We start from the raw sequence: 15,154 nt of genomic DNA on the forward strand, positions 1-15,154 counted from the left end.
CATTTAGCAGCCAGCTGCAAGTTACAGGCACACAACAGCATTTTTCTCTTCCAACTGCACACAACTGCATTGCAGAAGGGACTTGGATATATATTATTTTTAATACTGAGCTGCTTAAAAAACAGTAAAAATATATACCAATGACAGCTGGGAATCAATTCACAAGCAAACTGGGTTTTAAGGGAAATGCATCCTTTCTACTTTAAATTAATAAACTGCAGCTATAGTTTATTAAGCCACCACAATATTTTACATTTTCTACTGCCATAATCTTGACTGCTTATAAATTACAGTACTTTTACCTATTCTTTAATCCAGAAACATCATTATTAAAATGTTTGATGGAGGCTGCAGTGCATCTATCATTGCTTGTAAAAGTTAATTAGATTAGATAAAAGAAATAATTCGATTTGCATTTTTATCCTGGTTTTAAACTTCCAAAGAAGATCACAACAGTGTGCCTGTGGGCAATTAAAAACAGCATAGAGCAGTGAAATATAAAGGCAAAAAAGGTCTGTTTTTCCTAGCTAATTCATGATTGAAGATACAATTACAAAATATTTTAAGGGTTTGCTGAAGCTGGGGGCTATTCCTAGACTTCTAAGCTTTGTTTATAACTCTCTCTCTCTCTTTCAAGGGAGTATCTGATCTGCGTACCCTGCCAATAGAAGTATCAAATTGCTTTCAATGGCTTTATTTGGTTCTGTGCAGAGCTTGCTGGAAGGGGATCAGTTCCATGATCAATAACAAAAAAAAAAAAAAAAAAAAAAAAGAAAGAAAAGAAAAAAAGGTAGAGGAGAATATTCCCTAGTGCTGGAACAGTACAACTGCCACTGCTCTTGCTTGTCAACACTAAATAGAGTTTACAAAGAAAGACAACCTCAGAGAGGATATCTGAGCTGACAATAACTGGATTCCAGCTTGTGCATTTTCAGCAAGCTCTCTGCAAGGAGCTTTAACCTGTCTCCAAAAGGCAATAAATGAATGGTTCAGCTCTTAAAATTGGAGGTCAGTTACATACTTAATGATGAAGCGTATCTTTAAATCTATTTCTACTATTATTATCCTAGCAAAAAATTAATTAACCAGGTCAGGGAGGCTATGAAGGCTAATGTGGAATGTAATTATTCCTGATCTTTAGACATGTACTTCACATAAAGAGATAGTCCTTATTCAGCTCACCAGGTACCTCAATTGTCAGTAGTTAATCATGGATAAGAAGAGAGACTCATTGGTTCAGTCTTTTAAGTTTTACTTATGATTCCAATGATTCCTGTTCAAAGACAGTTTAAGTAGTTATAATTTTATGTTACTATTTTCTTGTCTGTTTGCTATAACAGTAATCACATTCACTCTATTTGTGGGAAACAAAAAATGTAGGAACATTGATAGAAAAGTAGAACAGCACAAATGTATAGATCAAAACTAGAAAAAAAATTACTATTAGGAATAATTTCTAGTGGCTGAATTAAAACAGAAGACATGAGAGCAGAGGAAATCAGTTTCTCTATGCAATGGAAATTGTACTGATTCAAACAGAAAACAAACTGCTCTGCAATGGCATTAAGCACAGCGAAGAGGAATAAGGGGAAGGGAAATGGACAGAAGCAGCTTGGATCCTCTTTCACAGTTATCATCACAGATTTCTGCAGAAAAGCTCAACAATCACTATCCCTTTTAAAGACTTCAGATTTAGGACTCGCTCTGATGAAACCTCGCCACAAGGAGGAAAGCCCTAAAAACCTTGATCCCTTCAATCCACACACACCCCCATTCTCAGAGGGAAATCCTGGAGCAACAGGCTCCAAGCATCAGTGGGATCTGCCTCTTCTCCTCAGACGGGCGTGGTGGGACTCAGAAGTTCCCAAGCCTCATTCCAAAAGGACTGAATTATTGTAATGAGGTACAGAATTCACAGGGATTTCAGGACCCCTGGTTTGGAAACATTTAAGAAATGCATGTCTTCCCTTTTTCCAATCTAATCTTCATGATGTACCACCAAATTCCTCCTTTTCACTTATTTTCACTTATTCCTAGAGATTTTCATTTTTGTAGCATAGACTAAGAGATGTTCTTGAATTAGACTAATTATGTTCCCCCTACTTCAGAATTAATATTTTTTATTAAACAATCAAATGAAAAAACATTTTTTTTACAAAAATCTTAATCAACTTGGAGACTGATCCGTGAGTCCTTATTTGCCTGACATTATTTTCTCAACTTTAATTTGCACTGAAATCAATGATTTCTCTGCACAGCTCTGCGGAATGAAGAACTTAATTTGGCATACTAGATTTCCTCCCATCTCTGTGGACTCCTCTGTAGAAGAGTGTTTATGAACATTATGAACATTTGAGCTGAAAAGTAATAATACGCTGCATTTATTTGAAAATTTTCATTTAAGATTCTCAAAACATTACATTTAAATTGAGGAAAATGTTTTGCCAAATTTCTGATAATCAGAGGCAGCACTGAGGAGAAGTCCAGATTCCTACTCCTTCTAGCCAGCAAAACTGCTTTCCCCAGCACACAGACCCTGATAGAAACATTAGCTTCACATAGAAAACATGGGATGATTATGCAGAACATTTAATGACCTCTGTACTTTTGAAATACCTACCTTTTTTCCATACACTAAGCCTAGATAAAGTGCTCTTTGCTTATAGATAATTGGCAAAGTTTTGGATGTATAACAAGAGGTGCTCCAGTAAGCGGTCTCAAAACAAAAACAAAAAACCAGAGAAACAACCCTTTCACCAATTAAATGAAACAAGGTGTTTAAATTATTACATAAACAGATAATATACAGCACAATATAAATAATAAATACTAAGTAATACAAATTCTCAGTATATTTACCCAATAGTTGTCCTGAGGAAGCATGCATTATTTAATATAAATAAGTTTAAATTTTCTATGTGGCTGACATAAGCCCCTCCTAGAGCAATTTCTAATTGCCTAAATGGTTAAACTGGATGCACTTAGTCACAGAATCTCTTGTTGAAGAATTAACTGTGCACCTCAGGAGGGGACAGTTGCCACATTGTGTGTCTCACGATGAAAACATCACATCAGCAGTGCCCCTCTTCTGCATCCTGGAGAACAGGCTGTGCTTGCCTCGAGTACTGTGCCATGAATAGGCCCCTGTCCAGATGGAACTGGCACCTGTGCTGCTCACATTTTGTAATCTCTTCAAAAGGGGAGTGGCAGGGAAGGGTGCTACGCTTTTCCCATGCACACAAAGTACAGATAAGAGCCCACACCATCCTCCATAGGTAATCACTGTTTCCTGAAAATTGTTGCTCAAGAGTGTCTTTGAACAAACCTTCTAAACAAAATCAATTTCTTGGGGACAGAGCTGCAAATTCTACCAGGCCCAAAAACTAAACTGGGAATGTAAACATTTAATAGAAATGTTGTTTCCTCTTCAAGACATAGAGAGCAAAATTCACCTCATCTCACATCAGATCTCTACACTAAAGGCATTGTCACATATATCCTTCTTAGTTAATGGAGAGAAACAGCCATTTTAGGGAACAACTTATCTAATAAATTTTAAATATCTACTTTAGGACAAGACAAATTACATCCTGAAACTATTCACTTTGTTTCTCACTGCTCACTACCAGAACAATCTGGATAATTAATTGAGATAGAGTCTGTACTGCAGTTACCTATTTTTGACATGATGAATTCCACCCAGAGTCACCAGTGTGACTTCAGCACTGGCGTCAAGGTTTCTTGGGAAGATGGTGGCAGAGGAGAGCCAGCACAGCACTATTTCTGTCACCTGCCTCCTGTTTTGCCTCCATCCCAGCTCTAGCCCTTAAGGACCTACACATCTCAAATTGTGACACTCATAACCAATTCTACACCAGCAAAAGGCAACTTAGCAACTTCTCTCTCGAGCAACTTCTGGCTGCCAAACTTGCCACAGAATTAAGACAGAACAACCAAAAAAAGCAGGACCACTTGGCTCACAAGCAAATGGACTATGTGAGCTGGTATTTTGCCTAAAGACAATCTCCCAGGGAACTTTTAGTAATCTAAATAATAAGATTGGGATTTGACTTGGTATCTGCTCAGCTTGCTTAGTGCTTCTTACCGGAGCATTGCTTGGGCCATGAGATGCCCACTACCAACCTGGCTGACCAGATGGGAGAAGAAACAATCCTCACTGCCTCAACACACTGATAAGACTCAGGTAAATGTAAAAATCATAAATCAATAAAGAGGCCGAACCACTGAGGAGCTAGGGCATAAGAGTTCTTGGTAAGAATTTAGAAACAAACACAGGGACAACTCACCAAGAAACAGTTTAGCTCAGAATAACCATTGAAACACTTATTTGCATATACATCTAGGAAAGGTTGGGAAAGAAAACTTGTGGAGGGTTCCGCACTATGTAAGAGGAAAGGTTAAAGTGAATGAGAAAATGAACCTCCAATCTATTCTAGAATGAATTCTAAGACCACATTTCCCTGGAGACAGTGGAAGGGTGAAGCTACTGGGAAGTATTTGGAAAGTATTGACTGAAGTGAAACATTAAGTACCTTCAAGCTTCTTACTACAGAGCAGGTATCCCAGTCAAACATACCTACAATTCTCCAAACAGAATAAAAAAACCACCCTAGTCATAATTTCTGTTCCTTAATTTTTAAAGGAATTTTAAAAATTAGAAATTTCTCAAACAGATAACTCTTCTGTTTTGTAGACTTAGTTAGGTGTCAGTCTTAGTTTTTATCCTGACCTTTTTATATTATTCTTTACTGAAGTCAGACTTGTAAATAACATTTAGAAAAGACGGTGTATTTTTCCCTTGCACTATTCATAATATCTCTTTCATCCTTGATGTACACCTAATATGAACACACAGTCTCCTAATAGGCAACAATAATAGTGCTTTATAATTCAATTGTGTCTCTCACATGAGGTATTAGCATATCTATAATTGTTAAATAAGCCCCTTAGAAGTGTAACCGAGACTGCATTACAACATTTTCAAAAGTATTTACAAGCATTCCTTTGGGATGAGGGAAAGAAAAACTTCAGTTTTGGCATCTAGTAACACAGCAATCAGCTAATTAAGAAATAGATAGCCCAAGCTTATAAGAAATGATTGGCAGCACAATCACCTGTCAGACCAAACTGAAATATTTCAATCAGAGAACAGGCCCATGGAAATGCTTTCAAAGTGGGAAGCAGAGAAGGTAACACAGTCACATGCCAACAATGCCTCTACATCCATGTCACTCCCAACCCACGTACACTTGCACAAAATTAAACCATGTTCAGAGTACAAGCATAAATAATTAAATATCTCCTGAATCCAGATAAAATCTTCCAGATCCACAAGGGTATAATTACTTCAAAGGCACCTGGAATAGATATACCTGTGGGTCTTTGTACATGAGTAGACTGGTGCTAGGGACTTAGTACTGCTTCAATGTCTCAATTTTGCCTTTGTAGAGCACAGAATTCCTCCAATAACTGAGACTTTGTTTTTACTTCACACAATGCAAATCAAATTGCAGATTTCAGAACAATGACAAGATGGTGAGATTTAAAAACAGTTCATAATTTTCAGGAGAAAACTTTGCCTATTAAAGGTCTTTGCACCAAAAAAATGTCTGACAATGATTTTCTGGGACACAAGGAACTCCCATAAAGAGCATCTTTACTGAAGCTTGTTAGTAAAGCGTGTGGCTGCTTCTTTTTAGACTATTCCCTCACCATAAATGGAACTTAAGTATAATCAGAAGAGAGCAATAAAACACACTGACCTGAATTTGCTGCTGCAGTAGATTGATTTTGTGCTGCTGTTGCAGAAGTTGCTGCTGTTGTCTTGCAATCTATTAGAAATAAAATTTCCATTAAATTAAAACAGCAATATTGAAATTTCAATACTATTGACCGAAAAACATAATATTTGCTATTCTTTATTATATTTTATTAGGCATATTAATTTTTTTTAAATGGGGCATCTTTTAGAGGTAAATTTAAATGCAACATAAAAATCTACATAGCAAGTAAGAAATATGTATTTTAAGCAGTGAGACCTTAGCTCTGAAAAGCACAGAAACATAGGTTTATTTGTGTGCATGTGAATAATCTCATCACTATTCAACAAAGCATTTAAGGCTGTGGTGATCTTTAACTGTGATGCATTACTATTAGCTACAATGGGAATGAAACACATGCTTAAAATTAAGTGCTTTTCTGAATGGGGATGGGATTACGCAGGTGCTTAAGGTTAAAAATACATTTTCCTGCTTTGCTGAACTGGAGCCTGAGCTGGTGTTTGTAGATGTTTCACTGTTCAGCAAGAGCTCCTAGACTAAGCTTCTCTGACTTCCTTCACAATGAGCAGCACATTACTTCTCTTGCAAATCTCAAAAACCATCCTTGGAGCTACTTAGCAAAGCAGAGCCTTATTCTAAAAGCAGTGTAAAAGCAGTACCTGGTGCTCAGCAACTCATCCTCCACACAACCCTATGAAATATGCAGATATTCTTACCCTCATTTGGTAGAGTCAGTAGGGGATCTGGAGGATAAAGGTTCACTCTATCCCTTCTCTATCACAGATGGAGAAAAGCAAATGTTCAGGGTGGAGAACACTAAGAGACTGGTGAGAATTTGTTGCAGATACTCCATCTACCTCCCTGATTCCCACAAAATCAGCATGCTGGAGCAGAAAGGAAATAGGACCCTGCCCTCAGACCACAGAGCTGCTCCCTGAATTGGGTGATGTGGAAGTCAGCCACAGAGGAGAAGCCACAGGGAGCTGGGGGACTTCTGGACTTCTGCTTTAGAAGGGCAACTGTGCAGCAGACTGAAATGAGAACAAGATTTGTGTTTCCTGGAAATCCCAGCCTCAGCACTTCTGCTACCTTCATTTCTTAAGTATAATTTCCCCTCCTATAAATATTTATCTAGAGCAGAAGAATCACATAAAACAGCAAGAAGCTGGTGACAAAGGTATTTTGGTCACTCAAATCCACTGTTTCTCTTTTGGCAAAATCCCTCTTGGGCTCCTTCCCTAACATCTTCTGAGCACACTTACTCTGTTATAAACAGAGAAAGCTAAGTAAAATGTTTTTATGATAAAAAAATGACAGGAATGTATCAAGGTTGGTTTGGAAATAAACACTCACATAGTTTTAGTGAAAACTGTTCAGATTAACTCATAAGGGATTTGCAGTAACATATTAACAGCTTGTAATTGTGCATACACGGAGACCAAGGCTGTCATTCCTTTAATCTCTCATTGTCACATGGAAATAACTCAGTAAGTTTTTTCAGTTAAAATTCACTTTTGTAGGAGAAATCAACAAAAAATTCATGTGTATTTTAAGGCTTGTATGGCCCCAAGGAGGCAAATTAAAGTCTAGATGATTCTGGGGCTGGATGAAGGCAAAGAGTCACAAGAAGATGGAGTCAAGCAGCTCTCACAGATCACAACACCGATGCTTGTAACAGAGCTCAAACTCCTTTCAGGAGCCTGGTGTTCTAACAGATCTGGATGAACCTCCAAGGCAAGTCAATAAAATACAATGAGTGAGGACTGAAAGAGGAGACCCTTGTGTGTGAGTGAAAAAGGGAATCAAAGAGAGCTAGCAGTTCATGTGCCCAGGTAGGGCAGGGTGCTAGAAGCTCAGGTAGCTGTTGTCAGCACAGTGACCAGCAGTGGTGTCTGTGCTTGGTGAAACAGCCCTAATATGGATATTGCTATATGGAATATTTTAAACCTCTATGAGAGCTGGAGTTAGCATTTTAATGAGCAACACACCAATTGTGTGACTCCATCTTAGACGTGCAGTGCTTCTAAGTAAAGTTCTGTCAGGGTTATATCCACATTGCCCCTGCTGCTAAAGTCTCAGCAAAGGTAAAAGATGGTTAGAGTATGCAGCTTCACAGTGAAAAGATACAGACCATGGAGCTGCATTGTCAGTGCTCTCAGTGCTATATCATTTTTTCACAGGTACACACTACCCTACAACCAGTATTGTTGGAGCTGCTGATGACCTGGCTGCAGCTTAACACTGTAAACCATAGCCAAGACAAGGAGGAGGCTTTTGTTTACATGTGCAAAGGAACGGATCTGCCAGGGTCCTGTCTGCTTGTGAACAGCTTTTTGTACCTGCATGCACAATGAGGCACCATTTGAATAGGCATTTCCTGATGAAAACAAGAAATATACCATGGAGCATCTAATCTCCAAGGTTCCTCTTCGCTGGAGCAGTTCTGTGATAGAAAATGTACCCAAGACCCTGCAATGCAATTACCATAGCATCGTCTTGATGTATAGGCTTGACACAGTAAAGTAGGGTACACAAGCACCATGTGGCTCAAATTCTGAATTTTATTTGCCTATCGGTTGAGCTACATGCTCGCTTCATTGAGCATGACAACCTAGTTTTAAGTGTCATTTAATTTTCATTTTGAAATATAATTACAAAGTGTTCACTGTAAGATATCACTCGTCTGCAAATGTGTCAAGATTAATTTGTGCTAGCTTATTCACAAGTGTCAATAGTTAATTACTGTGTCATCTCTAGATGGCTAAATGACATTCTAACTTCTGATTTTTTACAGTGTTCCTTTATGTTATTTTCCATTAGGGGATGAGTCCATATTCCTACATGTGGGCAAATACCCAAGCACATAAAATACCAGACGTCACAACTCATTAAAATCAACAGAGCATACATTGCTGTATATATCCTATAAAATATATTTAACTGAAAAGATAATTCTAGTAATAATGTCAGATTCCTAAAAACCACACATTAATTTGGATCTGTCGGATCTAATGCCTAGGGGACTAGTGCATGGGATCATTGTTGTTGCACTTTTCTTCAATGAGAAGAGGACAGGTCGCTGGACAACTGCATCTTTAAACCAAAGAAATAATCAAGGAAAAAAACTCAAAAAGACAAAACAAGAAAATACAAATTGTTCACAACCTGAACAAACAAACCTTATTTGTGCAAGGTATTTGAAGGTTTGAGTATGCTTAAGGGTTTTTGTTTAATCATTTTCTTGCCAAAAAAGAGAAAGTGTTAAATAATGGTTATAGTCTGGCTTGTTTGTAACTCTCAAAATTACATCTCAGTGCAAGAACTGTGAAATCTATTATCCACTCATCCATTTTTGTTTTTTTCCAGGGTCCTATAATATTTCCTCTTTCTGGAAAAATGTGCAACTTCTGCAGATACTTAAGCTCTTTTAGCAAAAAAAAAAAAAAATAAAAAAAATAAACCGCAAAAGGAAACAACAGCAGGCAGAACCGAGTTTGCGACAAGCATTCTGCATGAACCATTTTCACTGTTTTCTTTCTTGGAGCCTCACCTGCTCTTGCTGTTGGCGAGCAAGGTCCATTTGCTGCCGTTGTTTTTCAATTTGTGAGGCTGCCAGCTTTTTCTGCTCATCATGGGCAGCCAGGAGCTGCTCCCGTAAGCTGATCAGCTGGGTGATCATCGTAGAGAGCTGTCGCTCTTTTTCTGCCAGGCTTTCTGGTGTACCTAAATGTGGGGGAAAGATGCACTGTAAATATGAAGTAGACAATAGTTACAAAGCAATATTTACCCCCCACAAAAAATGGCTGCATCACCAATGTGGTTTTTTTTCAAACAGCAGGTCGGATATATTTTCTACTAACAAATCTCAAAAGAATGTAACGCATAGATTTGCTGTGCTCTAAGCAGAGGAGGATGTAACAGAAATAGGAGCAGAAAAGATATAGAATATTTCTTTTTTTTCTGGTATGAATCCCTGTATCTTCTCCATCTAAATCTGCCCACTGTGATAAATACATTCATCGTTTATCAGACATAATTTTACCTCAGTTTATATATCTTCTCATTTTTTTACTCCAAGTATGTACAAATGCTAAAAAAGAATTTAAAAGATACTGTTTGGTGGAAAAAGCAGTTTAAGAATTTATTGATCATTTCTCCAAAATACCCATATATCTGGTAGGTTATTTAGGTAAATGTAAGCTATGCTTGTGGCATGTGTATTAAAAATGAGCTTTACTTGTCCCCAAGAGAAATGGATAACCTGAGAAAATAGCTTAAGAATTTTCATTTAACTTTCAAAGTTTACTCTACAGAGAGCACTTAATTAATATGAAACTACGGTACATTTATTCTTTGCACTAATGATGCTTAATGGTCTGTTTATGGGTAAATTGCATGGGTCTCATAAGTGGAGAGTACAGGGTCCTTTTCCAAATCAATCTGAAAATATCCCACCTTATACAGGAACACATTACCCTGTCAGAAACAGCAATGTCAGTTCCTATATTTGAGCCATACAATATATTTCCTTTCGTGAGCACCTCAGAATCATAGGTCTATAAGAGATAATATAAATACATCAAGGTAGAAATCCAGAAATATTGGAAGATAATCTGAAAGAAGTTTAGAGTTGGAAGTGGGATAAAAAAAGAAATTTAATGCTGTAAAGTATAACTGAAAATCAGAGAAGAAGATAACCAAATCAAGAATTATTCAGGTCTGTAGTCTGCCACAATGATATGACAAGTGGCTTATAAGAAAATATAAGAGAATATAATATAACATATTATAAGAGAATATTCAGAAAATTCCTTTCCTCTGTTCACAATAGAGGACTGTGTTAAAGAAGTCACTGGACTTTTGAAGAAGAAAACGTGTGAGTAACAGGACCTGGGAGGGAATAGAGAAACTGTCACAAAATTATGACTCCAGCTTCTTTCCAGGAATAAGATAATATCTTCTAAAGAAGAGAAGAAAAAAAGAGGCTGACAGGTTTTATAAGGAGAAGGAAGGCAAAACAGGCCAAGAAGGTGACAAATCCAAGATGATCCACTACCTACACTGTGGGGCCAGTACGATTCCTACACAGAATTTCATTTGCAAAAGCAGCTTTAAAGAAAGCCTCTGAAATTGCTTTTCATGGAAAAAAAGAAAACTGCCTGGCTTAACTCATTCACTCTAAACAAACTCTGAGAAACAAAGGGTACCTCATTTTCTGTACATTTATTAATTGCATTTAGCAATGCAAAGTACTGAAAAATGTTCCATTTCTTATTCATTCTTAAGTGTCTTAGTTTTAAATGAATTTCCAAGAACCTGATGTTTCCCTGCCCTCTAATGCCTAATGTACATCTAGTGTACATGTGACACAGGTCTCCAGAAGAAGAAAAATGTGTAAATCCATTGTAGTAGAAATTTTAGAAAGGGTTGATAGTGATTTCCTTAGTCACAAGAGGTATGATGGATGCATGAAGTTGAAGCTGAAGGACACTCCTACCCAGACCAACTCATTGCAAAGCCTTAGTGTGATAAAAGTGACTGAAGCAATAGAAGAGCTCTGTTCAAAAAGCTATTACAAGTCCAAAACATATACAAAATAATTTTTGAAAGTAAGCTTAGGCAGGTGTGTGGCCAGTAAAGTACTGCCTTCCAGGATCCTTTAGCATGTATGGAGCTCCATGCTGACAGCTGTTCAATTCTCTGCAACTTCAGTATAGACCTACCTTAACCCTCTTAAACTGTGTTATTTGGCCTTGGAGATTTTTCAGTATGGTTCAAAGGTCATTTAGGTGGTTTTGAATTCATTTCCATAGGTAAAAGATTCTTCTGCCAAAGAAAACCTCCCTTGCCCATTGTGATGGGAAGAGACCAACCACTCCACCCACCGATTTTAGAGAGCCAGTGGGAAGCAACCTGCTGCCTCAAATGGTACTTATTGTCCTCCTCTGCCACCTGGGAAACAACAGCTGGGGACTTTCACATCTGTCAAGCAGCTTTGGCATCATAATGCAAGCCCCTGAGCTTACAGTTGTAAAACATTTTACACACCCAGAGCAGATATTAATCTCCCACTCAATTTCCATATTATTCTGTATAGCTTGTACTTGCTCCATAACATGAGTAGAAAACTACCACAAAGAGTGCCTGAAAAGGCTACAAAATGTTGTTGTTTTGTTAGGATTTCTTAGAACCATTTGATACAGTTGCCACAATTTCTAGTCTTCTTTCTTTCTTTCCTTCTTTCTCTGATTTTTTTACAATAGCAGGCAGAAGTAAGTGTTCTTATTCAGGAATCCACAGTAATTGTTTTTCTTTCCTTTTTCCTCCTCCGAGAAACACATCTGAAATAAATGACCCCATTTAAAGTACTCTGCTCTTTAATTTGTACCCTGTTATGTAATCCAGCAACAGAATAGAACTGATGACCACAAAATGTACACTGTGCTCCTGGAAAATCATGAGACCTCCATGAAGCTGCAGGACACCTAACCAAGAACAAGCATAAGATGAGAATGTTGTTGTATGAACAGTGTGTGTGTGTGTGTGCGGGGTGGGGGGGAGGCATAATTTAATTTTAGAGTGGAAAATCCCGACCATTATTTTACAGTTTAAATACCAATAAAAACCAACTTGCTTAGAATGCAGACCAGATTGAGCTGATCTGGCTGGGACAAGAGAGGTCATCAGTAGCTCTGTGCCATCATCATCTGTTTTGCATCCACTTACTGTAGCGAGCAATGAGATTCCTAAACTCATTACCAGTAAATAAACTTCTGCTGCTGACTGAAAATATCTATAAATAAAATAAAAATACAGCTATCTGTAAAATGTATTTGCCATAAAAACAGATAAAACAAAAAGCTTAGTAAAAAATGAACAGTAAATGTGCCAGCTTCCATAAAATATTATATACCACAGCTCTCTCTCTGTTCTAATCCTATTCTCTTACTCCAAAGACAGCAGTACATTTTTTTTCCATGGGGTCTTCCTTATCCCCAAAACACATCTGTCTTGAGTTTCTCTCAGATTTGTCAGGTGGATCAGTGCTCCCCAGGGCCTGCTCCATCTGAAGTATTTTAATTTGACTAAACACCTGATTTATTTTATCTCTCCGATGAGAAAGGCAGTTTGTCTTAATAGAGCCTGTCAGCCCACAGTCCCATTCACAGCAATTTACAGGCAGCCAGGGATGCTGGAAAAGAAGAGTGCTGTGATTCTGTATTTTATCCTCCTCCAGAAAGCACCTAAAAGCAGCTATTCACTGCTACTGCATGTGGCATTTTAGAACTGAATTAGCTTTTTATTCAAGTAACTACACTTGTTGTGAATAGCTTATCTGTAAAATTGCTACATTCACTACTGATTTTATTAACCTTTGGCTCTATCACAAAATGGTCTTCAGTTAGGAAAGACCTTTAAAATTGACACATTTTTCTTAGGGGCCTTTATTTCAGTGACTACAGATACACTGAATTTGATCCATTGACTCCCTTTACTAGCAGTATTTAAAATTTTGAGTGTTGGTGGGAAATTGATAGTGTTTAAGGACTTCTTTTTAAAATAAAGATATGTCAATCTCATCAAAAGTTCAGGAAAAAAGTTATTATTTCTGATAATACTTTGAGTATATCCCCACCTATGTGATGATAATCTGATCTTAGTAATATTTTAATTTTTCCATGTGTGCCAATTTTTTTTTCTCTTTATTTTGGATTTAAGCACAAACTAAGATAAAATATTCAGATTCAAGACAACTAAGGCATCAAAGAGAACTCTTGACTTTTTGAAATTCTAGTCATAGGTCAATCTAATCAGGAGACAGAAAATAAAAAGTAACTATAAATCTGCTGAAAAAGAGAGAAGAGTTCAGCTTGTGGTCTAAAATTACATTTAGAAAGAATCCTACTTGTGGCAAAACTCTATCTACCAAACCCAATTAGAATACTACACGATTTCTGGTACATTAAGTAACAGAAAGAGCATCATGCATCTTATACTGCATTTAATAAAAATCATGATCCCCATCCTGAATTTTATTTACTTGGATTTAAGTATTGCAAAAAAAAAAAAAAAAAAAAAAATTAAAAAAAAAAATTGTATCATGTAAGTATAGCTACACAATATAATTCAAGTTGTTATATCAACCACTGGTTTACCACCTTCTAACACTCCTGTTACCTTTTGCAACCTATTCAGTCTATATACAAAGATAGCTGCATGTAAACAAACAGTGCAGGCTTCTCAATGTTAAATTTCTTACTGTCCTTGTGGCAAGCTGTCCTGAGGTAGAGGCAGAGTAACAACTGCTGGTAAGGGAAAAAAAATAAATAGGCATAACAAAAGATAGACTTCTAGGCTTACATAGTATAATTTAAATGAATCCCTCTTACACTCAGGAAAAGAAAACAAGGAAAAACCACATATTCTATCAAGTGAATAAAAGACAAAATACTGGAGTCATAAATGAACCAAAAATTGTACAGGCATGATCCATAGCTTGCTAAAGTAGGGTTCTTAACTGTGACACAAAATTACTGTGGGTTTTGAATGTGTCGTAGTGTCCCAACATGTAGACAAAGTAAAACACCATTCAGAGTTTTTTATGCCTGGTTAGTTAATGTTTCTGAAGTGCTTTGAGATCTTTGCATGGAATCTCTACACAGCTGCAAAGCATTATTGGTTCTCTTGAATTCTGTGATTAGTGTAAAACATGACAAATATCATCCTTGTTTATGCACTGCATCTAAACTAACTTTTGCTCCATATGCTTACAGGAAATACAAATTAATAAATCACAAATGATTGCTCCACTTACGTTTACAGAACAAACACATGGTGTGACTTCTGTGAAATCAGGAGGCAGTAATGCAAGAAAGTGTGGACTTTGCCAGAAACTAAGTAGGGCTTTAAATCACATAACTGCAGCTCCAAAGTATCATCAGCCAAAACAGTTCAACCAACAATCAAAAATTATTTTGAATCCTGTTAAGCAATTTCAGCTTTTTTTTTCCTTTAAAAAAAAGCCTCTGTGACTCAATCCCTCTGCTAGATTGGAGGGGATTTTATTATTTTATGGACATTGAAAAGAAAGCAAGAACACAATGCTAGACATAAAAGAAAGTGTATTTGATCTTAGCTTCCCAGAGATAACCTGGTTAAACCATTCTGTCAAACACTGCAGTCTGCAGCACACATCAGATGGGCTGTGATGTTTCCACTTCACAGGCTCTGTCCAGCATTTAGCATTTACCCTTTCTTGATTGGGTCACCTTCTAAATGCCACAAAATAGGGCAGCAAAAGTCAACAAAAATAAACAGGAAAAACAGAAGAAAGTAACAATCTAATGGAAGGG

The 15,154-nt window shown here is 37.1% G+C and overlaps 1 protein-coding gene across 23 annotated transcripts in view; it reads right to left on the reverse strand.

Annotated features, from left to right (window-relative positions):
- Positions 1 to 15,154, reverse strand: part of SOX6 (SRY-box transcription factor 6) — a 371,335-nt gene that overhangs the window by 134,948 nt on the left and 221,233 nt on the right. For all 23 annotated transcript variants that reach the window (XM_021525593.4, XM_085581448.1, XM_077784278.2 and 20 more), the window contains 2 exons: positions 9,352 to 9,524; positions 5,784 to 5,852 (listed from right to left, as the gene is read on the reverse strand). In XM_021525593.4, the coding sequence (XP_021381268.2) occupies positions 5,784 to 5,852; positions 9,352 to 9,524 (242 nt within the window). The remainder of the gene's footprint in view (positions 1 to 5,783; positions 5,853 to 9,351; positions 9,525 to 15,154) is intronic.

This window comes from Lonchura striata, chromosome 5 (genome assembly GCF_050655825.1).
Source record: "Lonchura striata isolate lonStrDom1 chromosome 5, ASM5065582v1, whole genome shotgun sequence".
NCBI classification, from domain to species: Eukaryota; Metazoa; Chordata; class Aves; order Passeriformes; family Estrildidae; genus Lonchura; species Lonchura striata.